Genomic DNA, 27,875 nt, shown 5'->3' with positions numbered 1-27,875 from the left:
CCACCATAAATATGACAACTTTATTAAAATATACATATGAGTACAAATTAATGATTATATGGATAAAGTTCACTGTCTGTAAACAAATATATTAAAAAAGAGCACGTCTTTTTTGTGATATAAAGTGCAGTTATGTTTCCATATTATATACAATATGTCAGCATTACGGGGCAGGTTGTAAGGACTATGGAACTAACATCTGATTATAAGATAAAATTCTCTGAAAAAGTATACACCTACATATTACAAAAAAAGGGCTCAGGCTCGAGTTCATTTAGCAAACAAAAATCAGCTTCCCACCATGTTAAATGCAGCTAACGAGAGCGTGCAGGTCTCGGGGATAAATTAGGAGAGAGGCACTAACCCCGTCTGCGAAGGGAAACTTGCACTTCAGAGTTCACACCTTCCCCTCGGCAACCCCAAACTTGCATAGAGGAAAGAAACCAAAAGGACGGGACTTTGTGAAACACGTGCGTGTGTCTGCAGTTCGGGGGAATCAAATATACACGACTTTATGTACAGCTCTGATAACGGGGGCTACCAATGTACAGCGGTAACGGCTTCGCAGCCAAGCCGTGCCGGCACCCAGGAGAGGGACAAGGAGAGTAGTTCTGCATTGGTGAGGGGCGGGGAATGAAAACAACCCAAAAGCATCCTTAACACCAGTCTGTGGGATGTGTAGTGCTTACTAAATGGTATACGGAGCCCTTGCTAAGGGAGGTGCTGGGTGCTGCCGGGTTCTAGGAGTGGGGTGCGCGGCAGGAGCGGCAGCAGGCTTTGCTGTAGTACCAGTGGCTGCACAGGTTGACTTTGATGGCCAAAGCGCAGTTGGTTCCTGCCTGGTCCTGGCAGCTGTCATCTAGGGGGAAGAAGGGAAAAGGCATTGATATGGAAAAGAAAAAATAAACCACTGCAAGCTCATGAGCTCATTTCCACCCCTCATACACAGCCTGCCCTAAACACCACAGGCTGCGCAACAAATGGAGCAAACGCCATGGAGCTTCTCCATAAATATCATTGTCAACCTAAGCAAAGGCATGAAAAGGTTGCCCCGACAAGGTTGACCCATTTCATCACACCTGGCCTGGGGAGTCTCATTTGGTCCCAGCCCTCAAGCTCTTCCCTACAAAATAGAGCTGCCCAGGGATTGCTGGAGCCACCAAGGGAGCCTGGCACTGAGCTGCCCCCAAGCCAAAGGCCTCCCATGGTGGGGCACAGAGTGACCCCACCACACTCACAATTTCTGCCCCAAAAAGGCTGTGTGAGAAAGGGAAGGGGAATCCAGCAATGTTCCAACAGGAGTTTGGGGCAAGTGAACTGCTGGAGAGAGGGAGGGTGGCAGAAACTGCGGTGACACTCTCCCAGCTCCTTTCAGAGCAATATTTTGCTTCAAAGCCATAGGATTTACAGTTTTTTATATATATATATATACACACACTTTTTGCTTAAAATCCATAGGATGCATGAAACCAGGCTCCTTGCTACAAGAGGACCACAAGGCACCTCGCTAGCACCACGCTGCATCCCGGACCCTGCAGGAGAGGTCAGCTGAGGGCACCCAGCAGGTCCAGAGCCGAGCCAAAAACCAGCCCCAGATCTGTCTCCCATTTTCATGCTTTTCTCCCACACTGTCCTTATTCCCAAATCCTATTAAAGAATTAGAACTGCGTGTTCACTAAAGATCACAGGGGCTTTGAGCCAGCAGATGAGTCAGATAACGAGATAGTTACAAATCCCACAGGACATTTGGAGACCAAAAATCATTAAAATAATGGCACAGAGAAAACTTCCTAGACATTAGCTGGAATCACACAGAAGCAGCACCTGAGTCAGCTATCTAAAGCTCCCTTTTTTCTTAAGGTCAGAGCATGCTTCTTGTGAACTCTCCCCTCAATTTAACAGGGATACCTCCAGAAATAGCCATGCACGCTGCCCCATTACTTGGGCACAGAAGGAGAGCTGTCCCCTTTATGTCCTCCCTGGGGTGACTATCAAATTAGGAGTCGGTGGAAGCTAAGATGCTGAGCGGTGTTGTCTGGGGGGATCGGTGGAAAAATCAAAGCTGAGGGGTGCTGCTGGCAGCGTGGCTCACCTGGGGGCTCCGTGGGGCAGGGCTGCAGGTCACAGGTCTGTTTGCCCACCGGCTTCACCAGGGGGTCGCAGCCCCGGACAATGTCCTTCCCTTGGTAGCACTTCACGTCCCGCATCCTCACGCCGATGCCGCAGGTTTTTGTACACTGGGGAACAGAGAGAGGGGGTGAGGCAGGGATCTGTGCTAAGCCAGGACCTGCTAAAAAAAGCTGTGCTTGCCAGAGATGTCAGGGCAGGGGAGTGAACTCTTCCCCTGACTGAATGTCATGTCTGAGCCCCGCACTGCTGGCCTCTTGCTGTCTTTGGTGCCAGCACCATCAGCTGCCCACAGCAGCCTCTGCCTGGGGATACGTGGATGCGCTCCCATTCCCCAGCACCATGATCCTCCCACTGCCCTTTGCAAAAGGCCACAAAGGATCTGCCCTGGTCCATACGCTGCTCCGTGGCTGTGGCCACCCCGAGGCCACGGGACCCCCCACCAGCAGTCAGCATCTCTGGACGTTGTTCAGTGGGTTTGCAGAGCTGCTCCTGGGCCCAATGCTCACTGCCTGTTGCCCTTTGGATGCCTCGTCAGGCTGGGATTACAGCAGGGCTGCTTTGGCTAATTATAGGCTGCAACAATGGTTTGCAAGACTAAACAAAACGAGGCTCCTGGAGCATGGATGAGGAGGGCAGCGTCAGGGAGGGCTTGCAGGGAGCTGGCTACTGCCCTTCACAGCTCCTTGCCCATGCTCGCTGGGCTCGTCCCCACGGCTGCCAAACCCTGGCTTGCCTCTGCAGACCACGCAGGGTGCTGGGGCAAATGGCGTCCCCAACCTCTGTGTCCCCGGGGCTCCATACACACCTCACCTGTGTCTGCAGGATAAGGGGCGAAGAAGGAAAATAAAAAGAGAGAAAAAAGCCAAAGCTGACCCCAAACACCACCTCTTATTCCTGTTCTCCCTGAGCACAGCCAGTCCCCATTGGCAGGGCAGGCTCTCTGCCCCAAGCTGCCCCCTGGGTGCTCCCTCAGGGGCTGTGTCCTGCAGAGATTTGCCCATCTCCTTGGGGTATTTTGCAGGTGGTGTAGCCCTTGGTATGAGGGGATGGGGCACGACACGCTCAGGGCAAGCGCATCTTGAGGGAAGGGCATTTTTCCCCCATCTCCCTTCCACGGATCCCCTGAGCTGCCCTCAGCTCCCTCCCCACTCACCTCTGACCAGGGGGTCGTGTACCACTTGAAGCACGGCCGTTCGAAGCACGTCGTCTCCTCCACGGGCTTCTTGGCGACATCGCAGTCAGCGGGGTTGCGGGTCTTGATCTTGCCGTTGACGATCTCCAGGCAGAGCACAATCCTCTTCTTCACGCCCCGGCCGCACGTGGTGTTGCACTGCGGGGACACAAGACCCACACACCCCTGCCTGACCCCACTGCAGGGCATCCACCCTCCACCACCCCCCAAAACCAAGCCTCGGCTCCAAGCCCTCCCCAGCCTGGGGCGAGGGGCTGCACTTACCCGCTCCCAGTCCTGTGCCAGCCAGTGCGAGGGGCAGTTCTTGTCCCCGCAGGGATGGATGGCCAGTGGCTTCGTCTCCAGGTTGCACTGCGACTCCGGCACCACCCGCCCGTCGCTGGTTTTGCAGTACACGTGCCGGATCATCCTGCCCTGCCCGCAGCCGCCGCTGCACTGAAACCGCACCGGGCCCAGCGGGCGCTCAGCGGCGGGGAGGGCAGCACCGCTCCATCCCCATCACGGGGACAGAGATGCCTCCCCGGGGCTCAGCTGCCTCCCCAAAATCATGGAGGAATTATTGGGGCTCAGATGCCTCCCCAACTCCTTTCCCCAAATCAGAGGGATTATTGGGGCTCACCGGCCTCCCCAACCCCGCTTTCCCCAAATCATGGAGGGATTATTGGGGCTCATATGCCTCCCCAACTCCTTTCCCCAAATCATGGATGGATTATTGGGGCTCAGCTTAAAATAGCTGCAGGGAAGCTCAACACATCCTTCCCCAGGCAGCCCCACCACAGCCAACACATCCTATGGCCCCATCGCGTTGATGCTGAGCAAAACTCAGCATTTCTCAGGCCAGGCAGGAGGGGAAGCGGCAGAAGCAGGGAACCCCGGGGTGGCTCTCAAAGAGGTCAAGGCAAAGGGGACCAAGCAAGTGGCTGCAAATATTCCTCCCCTCTCCCTGCAAAGGGCCAGGCAAGTGCTGCCCCGAGTGCTGGTGGAGGCGGCGAGCGCTCCCCGGCGCTTTTGCGGCCGCTCTTGCGGAGATGCGCAGGGTTTCACAGCGCCGCGGCTGCCATGGAAACTACTTATTTTTAGCTGATGCTCATGTATCAAAACCTGGGTAAAAAATAGCTTGGAATGAAGGGGGTCTCTGTAGCAGAATTGCGCAGGAACGGAAAAGGGGGGGGCGGGGGGGGAGGGAAAAAAGTGGGGGGAAACCAGGAAAAAGGGGGATCGAAAGGGAAAAAAACAGGGAAAGTGGGGGGCGAACGAGAAAAAAACAGGGAAAAGGGGTCGGGGGGAAGGGCAAAGGGGCTGCCTGCGGGTCTGTCAGAGGTAGAAGCTGCCAGGGAGGATGAATCCAACCCCAAACCTCCCAGCGCCAGACCCAAGAAGGGCCAGCTGCAACGGGTCATGGTGGCCACTAGGCCGGCCACCCGCCACGGGGTCTCACCGGTCCCCAGTCGGAGACGGTCCACTGCCGGTCGCAGGGCGGCCCTGTGCAGTTCTTCTCGGCCAGGGGCCGGGCGCTGGCATCACACAGCTTCTCGTCCTCCGAGCAGCGGATGTCCCGGGTCACCACGCTCCGCTCTCCGCAGCGGGCTGAGCACTGCCGGGAGGGGATGGGGAGGAGGACAGTATCAGCAGGGGCCCCCCACTGCTACGGGAACTAGGAGCTGCTTTCTGGGTTTTTTTTTCACATTTTTAACATGAAGCTCTAAAAATACACACTGACAACGCATAGGTGTCTAAAACAACCCCTAGCGAAGCCGCCCCTCTTCCCCAAAACCCCTCAACGGCTTCAGCGATCAGGTTAAGGTGCAGGAGGGTTGTATCCTGCCCAGGTGCTGCGCAAGCTCTCTGCCAGGCGATGCCAGATGGTGAAAACCCAAGGCACCAAAAACGCCTGATCAGAGCTGAAAAGTTTTAGCTGTCACTTAGAGACAGGGCGAGATCTCCCGCGCCTCCTTCCCAGGAACAGCCAGCTCCTTTCCACCTCTTTGGAGAATGTTTTCCCCAAACCGCACGACTGAGATTTTTATGCTGTGGATAAATTTGGCACCGCGCAGCCCAGTGACATTATTTAGAACTGGATTTGAGTTACTACAGTCTCACATACACACATTTGCTCCATGCCTAACGTAAAGCAGGGAAAAGTGTCAACAGCACAGCGCTCAGACGCACTGCGCTGATATGTTAATCCTCAGATCCCTGAAATGTGCTTTTTTTTATGCCTATTCCCCAGCCAACTTGGCACCCTACTTCAGATGGGATCCAAATGAGATTAGCTTTGCTGCTGGCTAAGAACGAACTACTCCAGGACTGTCTCAAGCAATCTGTCCCTGACACATGCTGGAGGAGAATACGGATTTCTGTAAAATAAGCCACTCTGGTTTGCTACGCCGGTCAAAATAACGTGCCAGCACGTGCACAGGGAGCTCCTCTCTACCCAGCTGGGAAAGTCAAAACATCCTGCAACACCAGGGAATGCACCAGCCCCTCCATCAGCTCGAGGGAAACAACGCAGCCCAGCTTGCAGAGGAAAGGAGATATTTAAATTACAGCCAAGAAGCATTTTGGGAACCTCCCTGGAGGAAGAGTCTGATCCCTTGTGGTGTAAACCATAGGGTCGGTTTGCACCCACAGACAGCTTGGCTCAGAGCTCAGCCTACTCTTGCTTAGAAGGGGTCTGGGCTTGATTTGGGAGCAGGAACAACATCTGCTCCTTTGCCCAGAGTCAGAGAGCGTGCGAGTTCCAGCACACAAATGCTGTCACCATGGCAGGGGGCTGGTGGTGACACCCCAGGCGAGCTTGGAGACAGACCCAGACCTGAAATCTCACTCTTCCCATACACACCCACTTCCAGAAGCCATTGAAGAGGCAGGGCTGTCTCCTAGCAATGCAGGGGAGCATAATTACACCCCCCATGTTTGCTGAGAGCCACGCTAGGTCCCCTCCCTGCACCACAAGTGGCCAGTCCAACACCGGTGGCAGCCAGGCGACTGGCTTCCAAGCCACCCAATCTCAAAGCCCAGCCCCAGCTCCCCAGGGAACAGCACTGGTTTGGTCATTTCCATGGGTTTATGTTTGCAAGCGACGTGCTGAAACGCTGACTGTGCCTGGAAATTAATTCAAGGGCACAGGTCCTTTCACGTGTTCCCCAGCAAACCAACGAGCTAAAGCAAGAGCAGCACTGCACTGTTTCCAACTGCTTTAGGGATCTGCTTAAGGCACTGCTAGGAAAAGGTTTAATTCTGCAGGGGGTGCAGCAAAATTGGAGGTGAGGAAGGAAAGTTTATGGGAACATGATTCATGTGTGAGGTGGGATCTCCTCCCTGGCACCTTGCGGGAGCGAGTAGTGGTGGGAGGATCTCAGCCCCGAGCTCCTCAGTGGGCAATACCAGCACCTTTTGTGTGGTCAGACTGTGAGTGACTGTTGGTGGTGGCCTCGCCGTCCTGGAGGGGACCAAAGGCTTCGTTTTAAGAAAAAAAAAATTACTAGTACATGTTGGTCTGCATGCAGCCAGTAACCCAAAAGGCAGAGTGATCACAGAATCATTCCGGTTGGAAAAGACCCTTGGGATGATCGAGTCCAACCATCAGCCCTACTCTACAAAGTTCTCCCCTACAGGACACCCCCCAACATCTTATCCAAACGACCCTTAAACACATCCAGGGATGGGGACTCCACCACCTCCCTGGGCAGCCTGTTCCACTGTCTGACCACTCTTGCTGTGAAAATTTTTTCCTAATGTCCAGTCTGAACCTCCCCTGTTGGAGTTTAAAGCCATTATGATGCCATGTGATGGCCACAGATGAGTTTCAGTTGGAAAGAGTTGCTGGCACCCAGGCCAGCAGTCCCTGGGGACTTACCTCGGACCACTCGGACATCTCCCACTGGGGCCCGCAGGCCGGGTTCTTGCAGACCTTGCGCTCGTCTGGCCGGGTGATGTCCGCGGACTCGCAGAGGTCACTGTAGACGGAGCTGTCGAATCCCGGAGAGATCATCTTCCAGCAGCGGACGATGCGGAACTGGTAGCCTTCCCCGCAGGTGCGGGAGCACTCGCTCCAGCTGCTCGTCTCCCACCTGTGGAGGCAAGAGAGGCCGTCGCGCCGGGCACGGCTGGACCGGGGCTGGAGCATCCCACGGGAAAACCCTGCCTGCTCTGGGCTGGAGGGAGATGGCTGCGATAGGAACGCGCCGTCGTCAGGCTGCCAGAGAGAGGTTTTCCCACGGGATGGGCTGTGTTAACGTATGGTGGTTTCACCCAGCAGACCTGAGCTCACGCCTGTGGCGGCGGATGCCAAAACCAGATTGCCAAGAGGAAGGAGGCGCTGGCACAGCGAGGCACGGGCCGGTACGCTCATTTCTCACCCGCAGGCTGCGCTCCCCGGCTGCGACCCCGCCCACGCCAGCACATTTCTCTGCCATACCTTTTGCCCACGTTTGACCTCTCTTTTTTGCCTGATCAGCTGAAGTATGGAGAGGACACAACCATCCATCACTCTGCAAATCCCAGCAATAATGTCACACAAAGCTGTCTGAGCCCCAGCGGGACAGACATTCATGTACCACTGTCATTCTAACTCCACTAACATCATGTGATGGGCTGGAAGAGCTGGGATCTGCTCTGAGACACTGCCTGCCCCTTACTGTCCCCTACCACTACTGTCCTGACATTACAAGAGGGGAGCAGCTTGTAAACCAAGGGAAAAAAGACATAAAAAGTCAAGTTTTTTTACAGTATGGTAACATTATAGCGAGTCTGAATTAAAGAATAAGCTAAAAATGTAAAAATCTAAATGATCAGAATGCACAGCTCCTCTGGACACCCACTGCTGCCACCCTCTGAGCAGGAGAGCCCCGTCCCCCCGGCTGCACGCCGGCCTCGCACCCCAGGTGGGGCTCCAGGCACAACAAGCAGCCGTAGGGAGATGTCACACATTTCAAGGTGTCACCTAAATTCACAAGGGAGATGAAACCAAGGTCTTTCCCGTCCAGATCATGCAAAATTTTCTTAACGCTTTCTGTTGGAAAAGTGTTGCCAGCCCCAGCAGCACCCCGTCTGCCTAAGTGTTAGCAAATGTGCTCAGCTGCCCTGTCTGAGCTCCCGGCAGCTCCCTGGTTTACCCGCCGCCGAGCTGCAATCACCAGTAAATCACAGAGCAGCTCCTCTCTCTTACAGTGCAAGCCCATGGAGCTGGAACAGCACAACTATAAGAAGGGGCAGCTTTATAGAAGACCAGTGGGATAATCTAAACATGAAAAGAGCCCTAATACTCGTGCTAAAAAATTACAAAGTTAATGCAAATAGAGATTAACGTCCCCATGGCGTCTACGGAGCAGGTATGTTCTCAGCAGTAGCATCACCGACCTCCCCACACTTTTCTTGCCTCTATTTGCAGCCTGCCCTGGCTTTCAGCCTTAACATGAAAGGTTCAACGAGTTATTACACTGTGAAGGGGACATGCTTTCCTCCCCCGTCCTCCTTCACAACTACCCGAGGCCAAAGCAAGCACTCTCCAGGTGCCATACCTGGTCCCTGGCATCGCTCTTGCTTTGCGCTGTTCACAAGTGACACCGTTCCGGCTTTACTTCTCCCTTTGCCCTGTCCATAGTCTGACACCATCACAGTCCTCCTCCTTTCGACAGACCCCGGGTTGTCCTCCCCATAATTGCTGTTACTTGCAACAACAAGCACGGCCCGTTACAAACCAGCAGCAGAGGTGCCCTGAGCCATACAGCCTGGCTCTGGACCGTGGTCACGCTTTTCCAAAAAAGAGCCACATCAGAAATGAAACCTTCTGAAGGACTTCCAGCACAGGGTCCCCCCTGCACCAGCTCTTGCCCTGATACAAGCAAACCTCAGTGATGTTTAGGATGCCAAAGTGACCAGAGGGACGGATCCATGGCGTGGTTTGCAAGCCTGGCCCCTCCACCCAATTCACACGCACGTCCCTCCACACGCGGGCCGGGACAGGATACTGCCTGCATTGTTAGGAGCTGGACTGGATGGGAGCTCCACATGCAAACTCCGCCAGGATTTATGGAAGTTTTAACCTGGCAGCTTGAGCTACAGCACACAGGGAGAAAGTCATGCTGCATCCTGGTGCAGCCTGGGCAGATGTAACTAGGGGAAGAGGGACAGGGGTGCTACAGGCCATCCCTGCTGCCCCCCTCCCAAACCCACGCCGACCCCCTCCCCCAAATAGATCCACAGCACAGAAAGCGCAGAGCCCCCCAGGAGCACCCTGGCGAGGTGGTACCTTGGCTGGCACTCTCTCCCAGCACAGAACTCATGGATGGGCTCGGGACGGGTCATGGCATCACAGTACGTATCATCCACTTCGATCCCATCATAGCGAACACACATAGCATATGTGGACATCACTCCTAGTTTCAAAGAGAATACATACACACAACAGAGGATGCTTGGTGATTCTGACATCCAAACTTTTTTTTTTTTCTTTTGAGCTGCATTTTCCAAAACTTCCTCCCAATGGAAAGCAGCACGCCAGACTTTCTGGCCCACAGGATGGATGCTGCTGGGAGGGGAGCACTGTGGTGGCCACCCAACCAACATGGCAGCTCACTTGAGTTTGGCTGGCTCCAAAGGTGAGCATGGCCACCCCTGCCAGGGCTTGCCACCAAGATCAATATATGACTAACACGTTTTTATAGGAAACGCTCGGGGCCACGAGTCTGCTCAGCAGCTCCCTCCACCTCGCAGCCATCAGCTCCCACCCTGCTGGGCTTGTGGGTGGAGGCAGCAGAAAACAGTCCCCAACCCGCTCCATCCACCCACTCTCTCCTAAATACATTACACCCCATTTGTGCCTGGGTGCTCCCCAGGTGCATCCAGCACTCCGGGCCAAGGAAGGGCTCCCAGGGGCTTTGCAAGGAGGCACTTGCCCCTCCTGCTCCCCCGCCACAAGCACAGGCAGCCAGTGTCGTCAGACCGAGACCTTTTCCCCCGCAGCCTGCCGTGCCAGAGTAAATGTTGTGAAGTCCATTCTGGGACCTGGCTGGGGACCAGGAGGCTGCTCTGGCTACAGGTAACAAGAATTGCAGCTCTCAGGAACATATGGTTTACATGAAACTAAAAAAAAAGATCTACAGCTCTTGACATGGTATTGCTTCTCTGCGATATGTCATTAAGAAAAGGCAATGAGAAAGGAGAAATTTAAGTAAAATCTCTCTGCTAGCTGCAAACTAGGGCAGAGCAGCCTGGCCCGGTCAAGGGGGAAATTTGTTCAGAGAGGATTAAAGAAGTCAAAAATGTCCCAGAACACGTAGCTGATGAGATCCTGGGGAAAGGGATGGCTTGTGAAGCTCCTGCTGCCAGCATGTGTCTGCTGGACAAGAACAAATGCTTAAAAAATAAAATCCTTGCATTTGCTCCATTAAAAGATGTCCCTTAGACTGCAGTCTCCCCTCTCCCCTTTCCCTTCTTTCTAATTCCAGAAGGGCCACAGGATCTGGATTATTTCAGGGATGGTGCTGTTGGGGAGTGGTGCAGCCGAGCACAAGACCCACACGCATGCTTCATCACAAGTGATGGGCTTGCAGGGGCCAGGACCCCCTAACCAAGGAGTAAAGAAGAGAGATCAGCTTTTCGGGGGGCAAAAAGGGGGAATTTATGCAAAAAAATACAGGCTTGGTTTTGATATTCCTGGCATCTACGTCGCTGTTCCAGATTTACACCCTCGCAGCCAAGATCAGGCTCCAGGGTAGAAGGAGTGGGAGAAACAAAACAAAATCAAAAAGCCAAATGCTATTTTGTTTCCTGCCAGAGCTGAACAATCTTCAAAATTTCACTCTGTGAGGAAGCAGCTGAGCTTTTCAACCCCCTCTGAACAGTCAAAAAGGGGAGGAAAGAAAAAAAAGGAGGCAATATGCTGAGACTCAGCACAGGTTTGGGGATCCTGCCGAGCCCCAGCATGTCCCCCCTTGGCTGGGAAGTGAAGGCGATGTTCAGAGCTCCCCCAAGGGAGGGCGTTTTGCAGGACGGTGGACTTGCCAGGCACCAACACCCGGCCCCTGACACGCCTGCGAGCTCAGTGGGCTTTGCACGCTCTCGGCCCCCAGCTCTTCTCCCCGCCTTTACACCCAGGCAGAGCAGATTTGGGGTCGTGCTAAACCAGCTCCAGAGATCGCGAGATCCCCTACACATCACCAGGTCCTTCCCATCCCTAACAGACATAAAAGTGACTCACACACCAGGTGATTTCAGCGGTTGTGCAGAATTTGGCTGCTTCTTATAACTACCTGTGGTACATGTAGAGCTGCAGGGTTCATGGGAGGAAAGCTTCCACCTGTACATGTCAGCAGCACTCACACCTTGGCCCTTTCTTAACAACTTCAATCTGTTTCTAGCGATAAGCAAACAAAAAAAAACACAAAACAAAACAAAAAAGGCATTTACAAGGCGAGCGGTGATAGGCCACGTCAGACACACACATCTGCCAGCAGGCTGCAGTTCGGTTGGGTTTGGGTTTGGGAGGGGATTTGCTTTGTTTGGCGGTTGGGTTTGGTTTTTCTGATTTTTTGGGGTTTGGTTGTTTGTTTTAATTGGTTTGTTTTGTTTCACAACATACCTGTCCTGAGCCCCAAGTAGAATCCCCAGCCCGGTTAGAGGCAGAGCTTCCACTGTCTAGAAATAGAGAGAATGGGATAAAAATACCCACAAGTAGAAACAGTTCAGAATTTAACAAAGTTTGCATTTTCTGCTCAAATACACCTGGCCCTCGGCATACAGTGACTAAAGGTGCAGTATCTCCTCCCCTGCATCTCCAGGGCCGGGCACACCGACTCGTGCTGCCCAATGCGGCAAAGCTTTAGGCTGCTCAAATCTCAGCAGCTCACTCCTTCCGAAAGCCAACACGTGGCACAGGAGTTCATAAGCTTGCTTCTCAAAGCACAATTTGCTTTTAAACACCAAGGCATGCCATTTGCCTACCCGCTGCTTTTGCCACTCTTGTTTTGTTTTGGTTTATTTTGGTTTATTTTAGGCAGGTAATTTGCATCTCTCATATCCACGCTGTGCTCAAACACGTAATGCCATCGGGAAAGGAGTAACGGAGTCAGCCTGGTGTACAAAAAAAGCATTTGTCAAACCAAGAATAACAGCTTCTCCCACTTCAGTGCATCCTACGTGCTGTGAGGTTATAACACATCAGGGATACTGCACCTTTACAACAAAAGGCTTCAATTCTGCTCTCATACCTTTGTTCAAACCCTTGAAACAGCTACACTGAAATAGCGTACAAGGTTGTATCCTGACATCCAGTTGTCTCTGGCCTGGCGAGATATGCAGCTTGTATGATTTCTAGGCAGCAGAAGCTCTGAAATTGCCTTATTTAGTGGTTCATAAGAAAAAGTTCAGGTCCAGTCTATCAAATCAGCCTTTAAAAGGACACTGTTGAGAATCCAGCCGTTTCCTTTCGGACCCACCCTCCTTCCACCGCCAGCACTGAGCCTCCAGAAGGATTAAAAACAACAACAATCTCATTTTCCCTGTTGATTTTGCCTCTGTCAGTTTGGCAAATGGTCACTTCCTGCGTTTGAAATGGAACCGAAATGAATGTGACTATTTTTTGCCGAAAAATAACAACTCGGCTCACTATAAATAGCGCTTTATCTTGCCAAAACAGCTCTGCCTGGGGACCCGCATCAGCCCCTGATCCCAACTCAGCCCCGGCTGCCATCGGTGTGCTGCCTGCTGCCACCCAGCCAGGAGAGGGCTCACAAGATGACAGTTTTCAGTAAGATCCATTAAAACATAATCAACATCTGCTTTTTGCACTTTTAATTTGCCTGGAAAACAGGGTATTACCTAGATCCTCTGGGCTATACCCTGCTCTCTGAGGCTCCAAAGTTATCTTGTGACTGGGACTCCTCTCATTGAAAGGAGAAAATAATCTTCAAAATAAGCTTTATACCACATCTCAGGACAGAAAAATCTTTCAACAGTGTCCCTTTAACGTATGTGAACCTAAATAAAAAGCTGCTTCTATGCATAACAAGGTCGCAGGGACAAGTTCTTTCCAGATAAATCAGAGACTTGGTCATAGGGCAGCACTCTTACCATTTCAAAGACAAAACTGTCATTTTGTTCTCCTCTAAATAGAAACAGCAGCACATTGTCCCATAAAGCTTGTAGGCTTTTTTCTTTTATTTTTCTTCTTTATTATAAGCTTTTATTATAAGAGTCAAGTATTTTCTTCCCTGCCTACACTTTGCTTCTGCTTTTCAAGCAAGCAACAGCACCAAAAATTAGCACCAGCTCCTCACCCCTAGCTGAGGTCTGGGCTGCCCATCTTCCTGAAACAATGTCTGCAGCAGAAAAATAATCCTAATAAGTACACACAAACACCACAGATTGACATCCAGAGTCCCTGGGCTCACATTTTTGTTTTATTTCAGTTTTTATTTTTGAGCAAAGGGGGAAACTCATGGCTCCTGTTGCAGGATCAGCCCTGGCTGCACACTACAGCATGGGCATGGGATGAAGGACAAAAGATGCCTGGATCTATCCTGGCATGCCATGGAAAGGTGTTAACTGCTCCAGGAGAGGAAAAACAGCAGTGTATCCCTACCACGGCACAAGAGCCACCCACCCATCCCAGCGGGGCTTGTTATCAAAGAGGAAATAACACACCACGCTGGTGCAACATGCTCCTATAAATGGATAATTCCATCCACACTAAGAACTATAACAGTTTAGAAAGAAATAAGATGCCCCACCTCTAACCAACGCTGTCCTGCGTGTACAGACTGGCTGGTTACAGTCTGCAAAGAAATTATCTTCCCTTGCTTGTTCATTCATGGGGAATAAAAATGAGCAAAAAGCCCCCATCCATCCTAAACTGAGTCTGAAAAGGATTTGGGAGGTCTCAGGTCCAAGCTCCTGCCCAGAACTAGGCTGACCCCAGTAAGAGACTGGGTCCCACACGGCCTTGCACAGTCCAGTGTTGCCAGTCTCCGAGGATGGAGATCCCCACCCTGCCGCACGCCCCAGGGCAAGAGGTTTTCCCTTGTCCTCCATCACCATTTCCTTCAGTGGAGCTTCTGGCTGTCCCCTTCAGCTCCCTCCCTCCTGGAGGAACAAGTCCAATCCCCAGTGCTCCTCACAGCCCAGGACATGCCAAACCCAAAACCGCATCCTGCTGTGTTGGGTGCCAGCAGGAGATTTAACCCTAGCCTCAGTAAGCTCAGCTGGGGCTCCTCATCCATCACTCCCACCCAGAAGATACAGATTAGTGATTAACATTGTGATTGCAACTGGGCTTGAAGTAATAAATAAGAAGTTGGGGGAAGCAGTAAAGGCCTGGACACAAGCAGGCTGTCCCACCACAGTCCCTTCTGTCCCATCTCCTGGATCACCCACCTCTGCAGCTGTGGCAGAACAGCCAGACCCTGAGCCTACAGACATGTCCAGCTCTCCCTCCTCCACAAGTGCCCACACATGCAGATGCTCTAGTTGTCGATGACATTATGGGACTTTCTGAACTGCCGGGGAGGAAAGCAACGCCTCCACGCAGTGAGCGAGGCCTCTTGAAATGAGGTGCCAGTTGTTTTGTTGCCTTTTTCCTTCCCCACTCTATTTTTTTTTTTTTAATAAAGTGACATGCCTCCAAACAGCAGGTTTCCTGCAGCCCAACTGCCCCACATCTACCTCCAGCGGCCTTTCAACCCCCCACCACAGCCCCACAGCGAGGGGTGGAGACAGTGAGGAGCTGAACATCTCTCAACCCAGGTTATAGCCCCATCTGGGCTTGGATACAGCCTTTTGGCTAGTACAAGACTTGTTTGGATATGAACGTTTGGATTTGAAAAATTCATATTTTATTCTAGAGAGGGGGCTGGGGGAGAAGAGGGAACACTGTAGAACAAAACCAAGGGAAGAATGGAGGGGGGAAAAAAAAAAAGACAATGCTGGGTGGGTATCCTTTCTGAAGGGGTTTAAATCCCTGCCCTGTGTGTTCAATAAGTGCACAGCCAGGGATAGTGCAAGGAGCTTTTTAGCACAAAAGAAAAACTGCCCTGGAGCCACTGACAGTCTTTTGTGGTTGTCCTGTAATAGCCAAGCTGCTCTGAATTTTAAAGCATATAAAGGTCCCTGTATTCCCAGGAGGTAGGAAAGCACCAGCCCCGTTTAACAGCTACTGGGAGAGGTTTGGGGTACAGGGTGCCAGCCGAGGCCACCCAGGGAGTGTGCTGGGGACCAGGGGAGCCCCAGGGGACAGGGCACCCCCCCTTCCTCGCCCCCGCAGCACGGTAAGGCAGGGGAGCTGACGGGCTGCCCTCGCCTGTCAGAGTGCTAATGAAATGCTTGCTTTGGCAGCTGAAGGCAAAGTTTCCAAGCCAAGCCACGAGAAGAGATGATAGACTCAAGCCCTTGGCAATGTTTTAATGCTCATATCATTAAGAAGTTTGTTGATATGTTTGGCTGCACGGACATTTTCTTTAGCATAAGCTAGTATAAGTTCTGGGTAAATACAGCTAACTATAACCAGAGTGCATCTGCTCAGTGCTTTACATCTTCTGAAGCTCAGCATCATCACCCGTATTTTACTGGTGGTGAAGACTGGCAGGGTCAAAAGAGACTTTGACAGAAGAGTCAAAGCAGCAGAGCCAGGAGGAGACCCACAGGGGAGTCTTGGGTGCCGTGGACCCTGAACAAGCCGTGGGGGTGCACAGTGGGACCCCAATCCACAGCTGTGGGTCTGTGACCTGGATGACTCCAAGGCCCCAATTCCAGCTCAAGCTCTCCAGGGAGTGCTCTAATCTGTGGCTGCACACAAGAGGGCTAAATGCTGGTCTGCAGCAATGATCCCATCTCAGTCCCCATGCACTCACACTGGGAATGAGCTCCCACAGGCTGGGAGTAAAGGCTGCTCCCCTGACAGCCCTGGGGCACCTTGAAATGCCCTAGACACAGACTTGGGAACAAGCACTAGCCTGAGACTGCCTTTCACCCAGCCCATCCTTGCCTGGACAAACTCTGCTGCTAAAGATAGATTAAGCCTTTTTTTTTACCTTCTCACTGCATTTTGTAACACTACCACTCCAAACCAGCCATTAAAAGGGATCCTGAAGTGATGGTCCTAATATCAATCAGTGAGCTGCCACTGGAGAGCTTTTGATATCCTTGTCAAAGCAGTGACTAATTGCCCTGCTTCTGCATCTGTCAGGGCAGCAAACCCAGGCTGTTTCTTCAGGCCCTACAGAGAAGCTCCTGTTGTCCTGCTCTGCTGCTCCAGCAGCAGGTTAAGCAGTCAGGGCCATGCCTGGGAGCTGCTGGAAGCATGTTCCTGCCAACTCAAGTGAGGAGGATCATGGGTGGCAGTCAACAGGGTGGGTAAAAAGGGGCCAGGTCCAACTTCTGCTGCATCAGTACTCGGAGGAAGAGGCCTGGGGAATCAGAGCAGGATGTCAAAAGGAAGAGGCTTCTCTATGGCCACGGCTCCAGTAACAAGCTGTGACAGGCAGAGCAATGCACAAGCTGACAGCCATCAGCATGGATTTGCCAACATCCCCGCTAAGGAGGGCAGCGAGCTTTCCTCTTGCTTAAATGCTCTCTTGACTTTCTGCTCCCAAACCTCTGGCCCTTCCTTCCAAATTAACTCCCAACAGAAAGCTTTCACATACATCATCCTACCCCCACTTACCTTCTGGCTTCCAAAGCAGATAGAAGCCATGCAATAGGGTCTGCATTGAGTACAGGGCTATTATGAGTCAAGAACAGCAATAAATAGGATTTACTATAAAGACATGTCTCCTACCTTGCTTTGTGGGTTCTGTTCCCTTGAGGGCTGGTCATGGTGACAGTGGCATTTGAAAACGGCGTCTCTGCAGACGTGTTGATGGCTTTGCCGTTGCTCAGCTCCATGTAAGTGCTATTAACGGTGTAGGTCACAACACCATCAGTGTCCTCGTAGTCAACATAGAGGCTGTCAATATGTGACCCCACAGAGTTGATTGGGTCTCCCTGGGCAAAGATGCTGTTCATGGTCATGTTGAGCACCAGCTCCTTGGAGTCTGAGGTCTTGTCCAGCAGCTTGTCCGTGATGGCGTTCTCCAAAAGGAATTCCCTGGAGGTGAACCTGGGGTCGAAGTCTCTGTCGTCATGGTCTGTCTGGTAAGTAGACCTGGTTACGTTTGAATCTAGATTGGAGCCAACAGGGGGAAACAACAGTGACAACCACAAAATGCATTCAGGCTGGGAGGCGAAAGCAGCCCGGAGCAGCGGGGGCACGCCGGAGCCTGAGCAGCCACCTGGGAGGTTAGAGGCGGGAGTTAGGGGCTTGGGGAGGGGGAATCTCATGGGGTTGTACCCCTTTGGGAAGGGTGTGCAGCTCTGTGGGTCTCATCCTGCTATTGCATGGCCAGAGGAGAGCTCAGCGCCTGCCAGCACTGCCCCAAGCAATAGCAGAGGTCAGAAAGGGAAAAGCCCTCCTGGCCCCAGAGCCCATGCAGCCATGCTGGGAAAGCACTCAAGACAGTTTGATGGTGGGATGCCCAAGGGACTGGAGTGGGAAGGAGGTTGCTGGGAGCTGTGGAGAGGTGGGAGGTGACAGATGATGTTGTGATGGGGAGCTTTGTGCACCCAGGGCTCCCTCCTGTCCTTGGCATGAGGCAAAGCATGGCAGGGCACCAGCAGGGAGACCTTACCCATGGCCAACCCCCCCACCCGCCAGAAACCAGAACCTGAAGGGCAAAGAGGATTTATGAGCAGAGATGTTTTAAAGAACTTTCCAAGGTTTCCAAAAAACAAACCAGCAGAATCACCAGAGGTAGAAACAGAGCGTTTCTCAACAATAGCTCTGAGAAGCAGAACAGTGAGGCCCAAGTCTCCTCCTTACCTTGGGGTTGTTTGCCCTTCAGTTTTGGCTCACAGTCAATTGTTTCTGCTCTTTCATAGACCTCATTGGTTTCCTGACCTTTGCTCAAGTTTAAATCTTCCTCCGTGTCCTGCCTTCCAAACACCTGGTTCTCCAAATCTATCCTTTCCCTGGATATTTTCCCAAAATAGGTTGCGTTCTGCTGGATAAAACCCAACGGCACGTCTCCATCAAACTCTCTGCTTTCTTCACTATCTGACTCGGAGAAGGTGTAGTAGATGGGCTGCAGATTTTTTGAGTGTGGCTTCCTCAGGAGGGTGTATTCAAACGTGATGGATGGATTCTTGCCATTTTGATTCCAGACCTAGCAAAGAAATTATTAGTGGATGCAATGAATATACAGTATGCAAATCTTGTGATTCATCTCAAGACTTGAGAGTTGGTGAGCATCTACTTTGCTATTTCCAATCTGATTTCCATCATATTGCCAACTTCATACAACTGGAGCCCAGCACAATTTTCCAAGGGTTGTTTGGCAGCACCATCCTGGGGATTAGCCCCAGCTCAGGGACTGGGAGACACAGGTCACACTTCCTCCTCTGCTGCTGAGTGACCCGTGACTTGGGAGAACCACTTCAGAAGTTACTGACCATCACTTGCAAACCCATTTTTTTTGTGGCTTTATGAGGAGCATGCACATACCTCTTCAGCTAGAACATCCCCACTGGGGATGGGGACTCACAGCTGATGCACTACAACCTCTTACTGGTCTAATGCTTTATAAGCACCCAAGCAACCACCCCTTCCCCTTCCAAAGGAGCCCAGGACTACATGGAAGATGGCACGAGTTGGGGTCTGGATGGCTGCCCACAAGAAAATTAAATTACTTTTCTTCATATGCCTGGTTTTAGATGGTTTGCTTTCAAGAAAGAGTTGAGGTTTAAGTTCTGTGCACTTGTCTAAGCTATCTGGCCCAATTACTTATTTTTACTTTTCCTGACAGGTAACGGATAAAAATGCCAAGAAGTAGAGGAGAAATCCCCCCGCAGTGCCTGAGGCATCCTCTCACTGCAGAGAGAGGGGTTACCATGCCCACGTTCATTACTCACAGCCCTGCCTGCATCCGAGAGCACTGACGCAAATAAAATAGGTTCATGCAAGGAACTGGGCACAGTCACTGCTCCCACTCCCCTCCTCAAGCTGCCCAGGAAAGCTGTGAAACCATGGCAGGACTCTGCTCCCACACCCACCACTTCCTTGATCCAACAGATTTTCCCTTCCCCATCACCCCCAGCCTTGCAAACTTGAAAAGTCAAAGCTCACCATTATATTCAACCCTTGATTTGTCGGTCCTTGTGCAACAATATACTCTATGCCAGTCTCATAAACATCCATGGGCCTGCGGTACTTGAACACCGTGCCTGCAATGTTGAAGTTCTTTGGACTGTCAACTTTGTAGTTCCCGTTGAAGAAATAGTACCCAGCTTCGTCAGCCACAGCTTCAAACAAGAGAGAAAGAAATCAGTGCCATCACATGTAAGAGCAGAGGTATGCAATATTGCCACTTGTTCATTTAGGGGATAAAATTATTAGCGTGTCACAGGAATTAAACAAGTGTTTCTCCTACGTTACAATGCATCCGTCACCTATTTCCAACATATATCACATGAATATGTGCACAGAGTTCTGGGCCATGTGTCCCTCTACACTGCAAGCTCCTGGGAGTATGTGGTTTACACTAGTCCATGGCTCCTTTCACCCTTTCAGCACTATCACAGCATGAATGTTTAATAATCACAGCTCTGCAGGCAATAAGGAGACTGTCAGATGGCTAACAGCAACAGTTGGCTCCTCGGGAGCACTGACCCAGCAGTTGCCCCAGACAGGTCATCCAGAGCTAGCCCAGAACTGTACTAAATCCAGCCTTCCTGCACATGGCCACGAGCCTTTGAGGCAGCACAGCATCATGGTAGCAAGTGTGCTTCTCTTGGGCAAGTCCAGATTTTTCCACGCTCCTCCTGAGCGGCTCCGCCATCTCCATCATGAGATGGACAGCGTGGCCACCAACATTTCAGCAAGGTAACACGCAGGTCACATCTCCTTGGTGCTGTTGTCATGTGGCCATTGCACATTCCCCAAATGGAAGAAAAAAAAAAAAATCAAGGGGATCACAAGAGAGGTGAAGTCACTGGGCTATCTGTGATCTGGCACCAGTATGTTTGTCATACCACACCGAAGTAGCAACAACATTGACCAAGAGTTTCTGCATTAAAGCAATAAATACAGCCCAGGTGCTCAGACTGCAGAGAGAAACACACTGGCTTAGACATCGCAGTTGTGATTTACATTGACTATGGATTTAGCTCATGTCTGCAATAAAACCACGTTCAGCTTCGCATTGGAAAAAGCATTAGCTAGTATAGCATGCATTCTAGGGAAGTACCAAGAGGTTATACACACCCAGAACATCTGCAGATTTTTTCCGTTCTACTATCTGGATATCCCTTGCTCCAGCAGGAATGTGCGTTACCAGAGAATAGCCTATGGGAAACTACAGATTAATGAAAGGAACTTTGTAACAAATAAATCGGAACTAAACACTCGGCAGTCAATACTGCAATATAATCAAGCATTCTGGCCTTGACCCAAAATTATTTTTAAGGAGTTATGGATTAAAAAAACCTAATGTTGATAACTGTTAGGCTGCAAACAGGACCTTGTTGATAATAGAAAAGAAAAATGTGTGAACTATCCATCCCAGTTTATGGTGGAAAAACACCGCCAAGGGGGGAAAAGGATGCAACCCTTCCATGCACAAATATCTTGTTTATCTAAACTGGTGTAAGAAAAGATGTCTGAAGAGTGCTTTGTTAGCTAAAGAAGCTAACTGTGGTTCAGTATCGAACCCTGTGCTAGCCAGTCTTCCCAAAACCCCAGCAAGAGGTTACAACTTGTTTCTCCTGACTCACCCAGTGCTAAGCAAAGGGAAGCGATGGGACAAGTCCTCCTAAGGCCTCTGAGGTTCCGACACCTTGCCTCATCTTAAACTGATCCGCAGAGAGCATTAATCATTATTCCTGAGTTGCACTGCTATGTTTAGGACAAGTAGGTTCTGTTGGTTTACATCACACTAATTTCAGAAACCCTGGTCTTTCAAAATATCCTTGCTTCCTGTTCTTACAAATCATTTATTTCTAGTCTTACTGGGTCATGAGAAAGAAGACTAAAATAGATGCTAGCCTCTTGCATAACCCGTTTGCACCACTTGGCATCAGAGACCTCAGGCTTCTGACAAGAGCCATGCCAAGTTACTGGTTTTCTTTAAAGAAAGCTTTCCTTGCCCAAATTTACAGCTGGCATTAACGCACATAGAGCATGTGGGAAAAACTGAGGCAGGGCAGTTAGTAAGAGCTGAAAGCAATTTACCAAAAAATAAGTACATTTTAAAAATAGCCCTCTGATACAAAAGGTCCCCAAAAGCCTTACCAAGATGAGAATTTCCTTTCCGGTAACTGCCGGTCACATGAGTGCAACTGCTCCCATCTCCTTGGCAAACTCCACATTTATCCAAGGTGTGGGTGGAAAAGAGAATGCCATCGCATCCAATCGGCTAAAAAATTCACAAATAGAGTATTGAGGGTCAGGCAAATGTCGCACCCATTGCAATTTTCTGAATGCTACTAACAATATTTTTCTATAATGTTTAACAACCTCACATTTTCCAGACACGCAAACCCCTCGGAAATCAGTGTATTTGCAGGATGTTCCATCCCGAGCCTGAACCATTAATTGTCTCTGACCATCCACAGTGGTGCAATGGAGGTCACAGGGCTTGCTAGAAATGTGAACATAGTCATCTAAGGGGAAAGGATATAAAGATATATTCAAAACAGCAGAAACACAATCACTTTCATCCTACCAATGTCAATGAATCTCTGCCAAGCTAAACAGCAGCAGCAACAGCACAATTGCACAGCAGCCAGCAGTTCAGAAGCTACCATCTCTTGTGTTTCAGGCTGGACAGGAGATTGCACTTCTGACAGCCTGCCAGCCCACTGCTGCAAACCTTTGCACAGCCAGGCAGTCCTCTCTGCTGCCAGGAACAGATGCACCCAGTGATGCCATCGCTAACATCAGCCCAGGGGATGCACCGAAGCACTAACAGCCACTGATCTGTGCAAGGACTTGCAGTAGTGATACACGTACACGTTACACAAAAAAACATATGCATGTTCACATATCACCATTTAATACACGAGTTAGATTAGCGTAGGTACATTATTATCAATACATATACAAGACTATATTCAAAACCACAGCAGCTTAAAACATAAGAACTTTTCCATAAACATTCACCCAAGTTGGATTTAATTCGGGCTTTGCTTTCTGCAGGCAACTGGCTGGCTGCATCCACTGGCACAGAAGTCCCGTATTTTACAATATCCACAGGAAACAACTGACAAATTCATATTTGCATCAGAAACCCAACGCTAAATGTCGAACTCCTCCAGCTAGTGAGCGGTCATATACCCACTGGCCTGCGTGCCCAAGAAAGACAGCATCAATGTCAAAACATTATTCTGCAATTCCCCCAGGAGCCATGAGAACGCCTGCTAAAAAACAAAACAATTCACTGTAACTATTCTGGTGAAGCATCTTGAAGAGCAAATATGTTTAAAGAAATTGTCACCTTGCCATAGGAAAGGGACAAGAGCAGGCAAGTAGCTATAGCTAACCAGCCTGCCACGGGTCAAGTTCTACCACGCTGACCCTGCCAAGAAGGCTGGCGAGACAGGGGCTTGTTTCACATAAAAAAAGGTAACAAGTAATTTCATGAAGCGTAATTGTTCTTAGGTATGTGCAGAGACCCCTAAAATAAGAAAGTTGCATTAGATCCCATCTCTATTTTTAGACACCCCAATGGCACTGTGTATCTGAAGAACCAGCTCTCAGGAGCATCCTCAGTTCCCAATAGCTCTAAAAATCGGTCATTATTTCTGTTCAATGCTTGGTTTTGATGCGAGTTAGGTGCCTAAAAATTAAATAAAATCTCAGTTTCTGACTCCTAAGTTATTTCTGCAGTCCTGCATCGCTCATCCCAGATGACCAAACTGACTGACTGCATCTTGGTGACATTCAACAGAGCACATGAAGGGTGTGGGAGTGAACAAATGTCACCAAAATGCAACGCAGCCAGTAATGGCCCCAGCTCAAAGGACACTTGTTCGGGTGAGCCAGACTCTCCCTGACAGCACAGTCCACCACCCCATGCTCTCGCATCCTCCTCCAGCCTTTCAGCTCTCTGGTCCTCAGGAGCTGTGACCAACACAGGCTACAGCCATAAATTCACATTAATTTATTTTTAAGCTACCCTACAGCTGCAAAACACACCTTTGAACTTGGGAGACAGCTGATTGTGTCTCTGAAAAATCACTTTAAAACAGCAGAGGAGGAGCCTTCCTGCAGGCTATAGCATCATAACTATCAAAATATTTTGGCTAAGCATTATGAAACACACAAAGAATGTCTTGTTACCAGGATATAAAGGTTTCCATTGATACGTTCTGCCGTTATACACATGGGAGTTAAATGATGAACACTGCTCCTCTCGAAAGCTCCTTCCGTTCGCAGGGCACTCCTAGAATGGGATACATTAATATCCTGATGAAAACAAAATGCAGGAAAGGTTTCTGGCACATCTCGACAGGCTGCAAGGAGTGTTTCCATCGCCTGCCCCATCCAGAAACACATCCTCCTTCTCCTCCCACTGCAGGGGCAGCCAGGGGAAGTCCCCTTGGGAGATGGTACAAGAACCACCCGCCGGGTTTTATGGCTCCCAGTGCAGGTAAAAGGCCCAAAACCCCCACACAACAGTGATGGGCACCAAAGAAGGGAACTCCAGTTGCTTGGAGGGGCAACAGGGTGACAGCTACAGGACAAGTGGTGTCCCCTCTCCGAGGGGCCCAGGAATGCCATTGCATGAAGCAAGCATGACTCTCCACATTTCGTATCGAGTGTTCCCAATGAGAAGAAGGATATCCTTACTTGTACTTTGCAGAGCTGGTATCTTTTGGATGTTCCAGTGCAAGTTTTATTAGCCAGCCCACTCACTGACTTTCTTCTGAATAAAAAAATGATGGTTAGACAGCAGTCAGGAACCCTTCTTTTCCCTTTTTTAAATATATTTGTCCCCTGCTTCTGTAAGACCATTCTCCACATAGCAGAGCCTCAGAGATCTATCACAGTCTCACTGGAGACTTGAAAGCAAAGGTCTCTCTGGCTTTGTTACCTGCAGCATCAACTATTCTTATTACAGCATCCTAGGAGGTGTCATGGGGACGAGGGCCTGGGGTCAAGGTTTCCAAGGTGCCTTCTGGCAACCACACAGCCCGGACAGGGCAGAGCCATGCAGAGGGCAGCTGGGATCAGCAGGTCCCCAACCAACACTGCACCACAGTGTCCTCACTGCTGCGCCCAGAGCCTTGAGAAGGGGCTTATGGTACATCTGCTGCCCATCTGCACTAACCCCCTCGGGACAAACCTCAGGGCCAGCACAGGAATAGCTTGGCTGGTCCTCCCGGCAGGGATGCCCAGAGCACAGCATCCTCCTGGCAGCATGCTTGGGGCACACTTACCTTCTGCAACCAGCAGCGTTTGCCAGACAGTACTTTTTCACCAGTGCTCATCTACCGAGCGATGACCTTCGGGTTCAAGTCTACCTCCAGCAAGCTGGAGCTGCCCTCACCCTGGTAGGTGGGTGCCGTACCTCTGCCGCAGGCAGTGCCTCTCCTGGGACTTGACGCCTCCCCCGCAGGTCCTGGTACACGCCGTCCACTTGGTCCACTCGCCCCACCAGTACGCGGTGACGTCTGCCCCTTCCTCCAGGCTGTTGGAGGTCTGCGTCAGGTCCTGCTTGAGGCATCAGGCAAGGGGCGGGGGGGAGGGAAGCAGCAGTCAGCATCCACGTGGCTGGACCGAGGGCAACCCCCTCCCAGCCTGCCCTGAGCTTACAGGGCATTTCTTTCTCCCATCTGAGGTCAAGTCTGAGATTTCCATCTTGCAAGAAACCCTGCGTTTTTCCAATTGTGTTTTCATTACAAATTGGAATGAAATGGCAATATTTGGGATTCCTCGGGAAAGGAAATGATCATTGTTTCACGCAGTTGGCAAAACCAAGCTCCCAAACAACCCTAAACCCTCCAAGTCTTTTGGTGCTCTCTGACTCTTGCTCCACTGTGAATTCAGGGAGCTGAGGAGCCAGTTGCAGCCCAAAGCTTCAGCAAACCCTCGCAAAACCACTCTGCAGTGGGAGATCACGCCAGTGGATGCTCGCAGGCCGGAGGAGCCCACGTGCTCTCTTTGCAAGCACAGGTTTGTCACTTCAAGAGGGCCCTTGACACCCCCACCTCTCACCCCTCAGCCACTGCAGGCAGCGGTGTGACCGTGCATCAGAGGGCAAAGGAGCTGCTCCACCGGCAGCGTCACCACCACACGCCTGCACTCAGTGAGGCGTTTGCGTCCCTTCGCAAGGGGCACTGAATCTCCTGGGGGGCCCCAGCTGCTGCCCATTGCAGGGGGAGGGATGTATTTTCCCATTCAGAATCACCTGCTGGTTCGGGGAGTTCTATTAATTCTGCATTTACTGGGAAAGGGATAATAATATTCCATGCAAAGTAAATGAAAACTCCAACCACTGTGGGGACCAAGGAAGCAGTGCTACCCCAAGAGCAGGGCATGGCCTTTCAGAGCCCTGGAAGTGATCTGTGCACGCTCTTAGCCATGGAAGGTACAACTTAGGTCAAGCCCAGACCAAAGAGCTAAACCAAGCCATACGTCCTCACGCTTGCTGGAGACCTGGTGCATGCACAGACCAGTCCTGCAAGTCCCAGGGGTTACCCACCCCAGACATCACACTATTTTAAAGCCCAGAGACCCCCCAGCAAGGCGACGTGCTTACCTGAGCTATCACAAAGACAACGTTGCCCACGAGGAGAAGGGCCAGGGTGCCTTTCAGCTGGGATCGTGCACTGATGGAGATGCTGCTCCACCTCCACTTAGGTATCTTCATCCTAGAAAGCAACCAAACACCGTACTAAGCAGAACTCCCATCCAGCCCCACCGCCCATCGAGAGCAGGGGCTGCTTTGCAGCCTGGGTTACACAGCACGTGTCTTCTTCAGCATTCCCAGTCGGCTAAGTGACACCAACCACCAGTGACTGCAAGGGCCTGATCCTGAAGTTATATTTAATTAGTAGAAGCATTAATGTGGTACAGGTTCACATCCCATCTTGGTGGCTATCTTCCAAACCCCAGCTTTGCACGGGTTCCCAGTGGCTGCACCTGATACCACCAGTGCAAGCGGAGGCTCCAAGCCTGTCTTGGAAGTGAGCAGGGCTTACATCGAAGCAAGCGTTGAGCAAGAGGCAGCGAGTAACAAGAGGTGTCCCTGGATCCAGAAAAGCAGTGCATTTAAATAATTTAAATTTACAGAACTGCTCCTAGAACGAGATGAAAGGCTTCATAAACAAAAAAATGCAATTAACAGCCATTATTTTTCTGTTTGTCATTTGCTCCACTCTCGTTCCCACCAATTCCCAGGGAAGAAGCCTGTTCTTATAGAAACCACCCACAATTAGAGAGCAGAAATGAAGTATCCCAAGTGTCAGCCTTTCATCTCTTTCTCCATCTGCCTCATGAAAGAGAGCAACCCAGAATGGCATTTTCTTAAATAAAACCCAGCTCAAAACCACAATACGTTTTATTGTGAACCTCACTGCAAGAGCCAGAAAGGAGCAGGTTTCAGGAAATCATGCTTCCAGGCAATCAAAGCAGCTCACGTCTGTAAGAAAAAAAAAAATTTCTCCCCTAAGCTAATTTCCCTTGAAAAGTAGCTAGACAGTATCTTTGGGAAGGAGGGAGGTGGGAGAGGTGCTGCTCCTGGGGAGAGGGGGCAAGACTGCAGACCTGCAACATAAAGAGCTTCTTTCCTACCCCTTTTTCTTCTTTCAAGAGCTTTTGTAGTAGTTTTGGAAATGCAGAATTGCCGGCAACGCCAGCAAAGCTTTTTGTATCTGGCTTAGAGAAATTACCAGAGGGCTTCCAGGTCCCCAACTCCGCTTTGCGATCGCCCCAGGGTAGAGGTCCAGCATGCAAAAAGAAAGACACTTTCCAAGAGGCAGATCCACTGATTAATGGAAGCGCAGAGCGCTTGGCTGGGGATCCCGGGGACAGGTGGCTGAGACTTGCCTTACACTTGGTTTTCATTAAGGCTTCCAGACACTTCTGACTCAAAGCCAATACCAGAGCTCGCTCAGAGTTTATCCTAGAGTCGGTCAGAGCTGCATGTTTAAATAGAAGAAGAATTAAAGAAGAGGAGGGGGGGGATGTCGCCGACAAGCATCGCTGAGCCGGAGGGAGCCCCGCGGACCTGCCAGCGGCGGGGCGGGGGGGGCGATGCCGGAGCGGCGGCGGCCGGGAGAGCCCCGGCGGGGCTCGGGAGCGGGACGCGACCCCCCCGCCCCTTCCCCTTCCCCGAGGGGCCGGGCCGGGCCGTACCTGGAGGCGGCGGGGCCGGGCGGGACGATGCTCCGGGGCCGGGCGGTAGCGGCGGCGCGGAGGAGCAGCGGCGGCGGCGGCCCCAGACGCTCCCTCCCTCCTTCTCCGACTTCAAAGGGGCAGCCAAAAGCGCCGGGGCTTCCAGCGAGGAGGAGCCGCCGCAGT

The 27,875-nt window shown here is 51.1% G+C and overlaps 1 protein-coding gene across 7 annotated transcripts; it reads right to left on the bottom strand.

Moving 5' to 3' along the window:
- ADAMTSL2 (ADAMTS like 2) lies at positions 1-27,875 on the bottom strand. Of its 7 annotated transcripts, none has more exons than XM_074891242.1 (20): positions 27,711-27,873; positions 27,402-27,493; positions 26,113-26,224; positions 24,922-25,064; positions 24,201-24,276; positions 23,691-23,793; positions 21,867-22,012; positions 21,642-21,765; positions 20,616-20,696; positions 19,479-19,654; positions 18,177-18,519; positions 17,097-17,478; positions 11,578-11,681; positions 9,576-9,702; positions 7,182-7,395; positions 4,761-4,916; positions 3,587-3,757; positions 3,284-3,460; positions 2,093-2,237; positions 1-859 (listed from the first exon to the last, which is right to left on the bottom strand). In XM_074891242.1, exons 3-20 carry the CDS (start codon positions 26,221-26,223, stop codon positions 741-743), a joined length of 2,898 nt encoding a protein of 965 aa, XP_074747343.1. In that variant the 5' UTR covers position 26,224; positions 27,402-27,493; positions 27,711-27,873; the 3' UTR covers positions 1-740. The 7 variants fall into 7 exon arrangements, 6 of the variants coding, with proteins under 6 accessions (XP_074747343.1, XP_074747345.1, XP_074747346.1 ...); XM_074891244.1 differs by having other exon boundaries at positions 24,201-24,273; XM_074891245.1 differs by having other exon boundaries at positions 18,255-18,519; positions 27,711-27,872.

This window comes from Strix uralensis, chromosome 21, assembly GCF_047716275.1.
Source record: "Strix uralensis isolate ZFMK-TIS-50842 chromosome 21, bStrUra1, whole genome shotgun sequence".
Classification (NCBI taxonomy): Eukaryota; Metazoa; Chordata; class Aves; order Strigiformes; family Strigidae; genus Strix; species Strix uralensis.
This window is presented reverse-complemented; position numbering and strand designations above follow the sequence as displayed.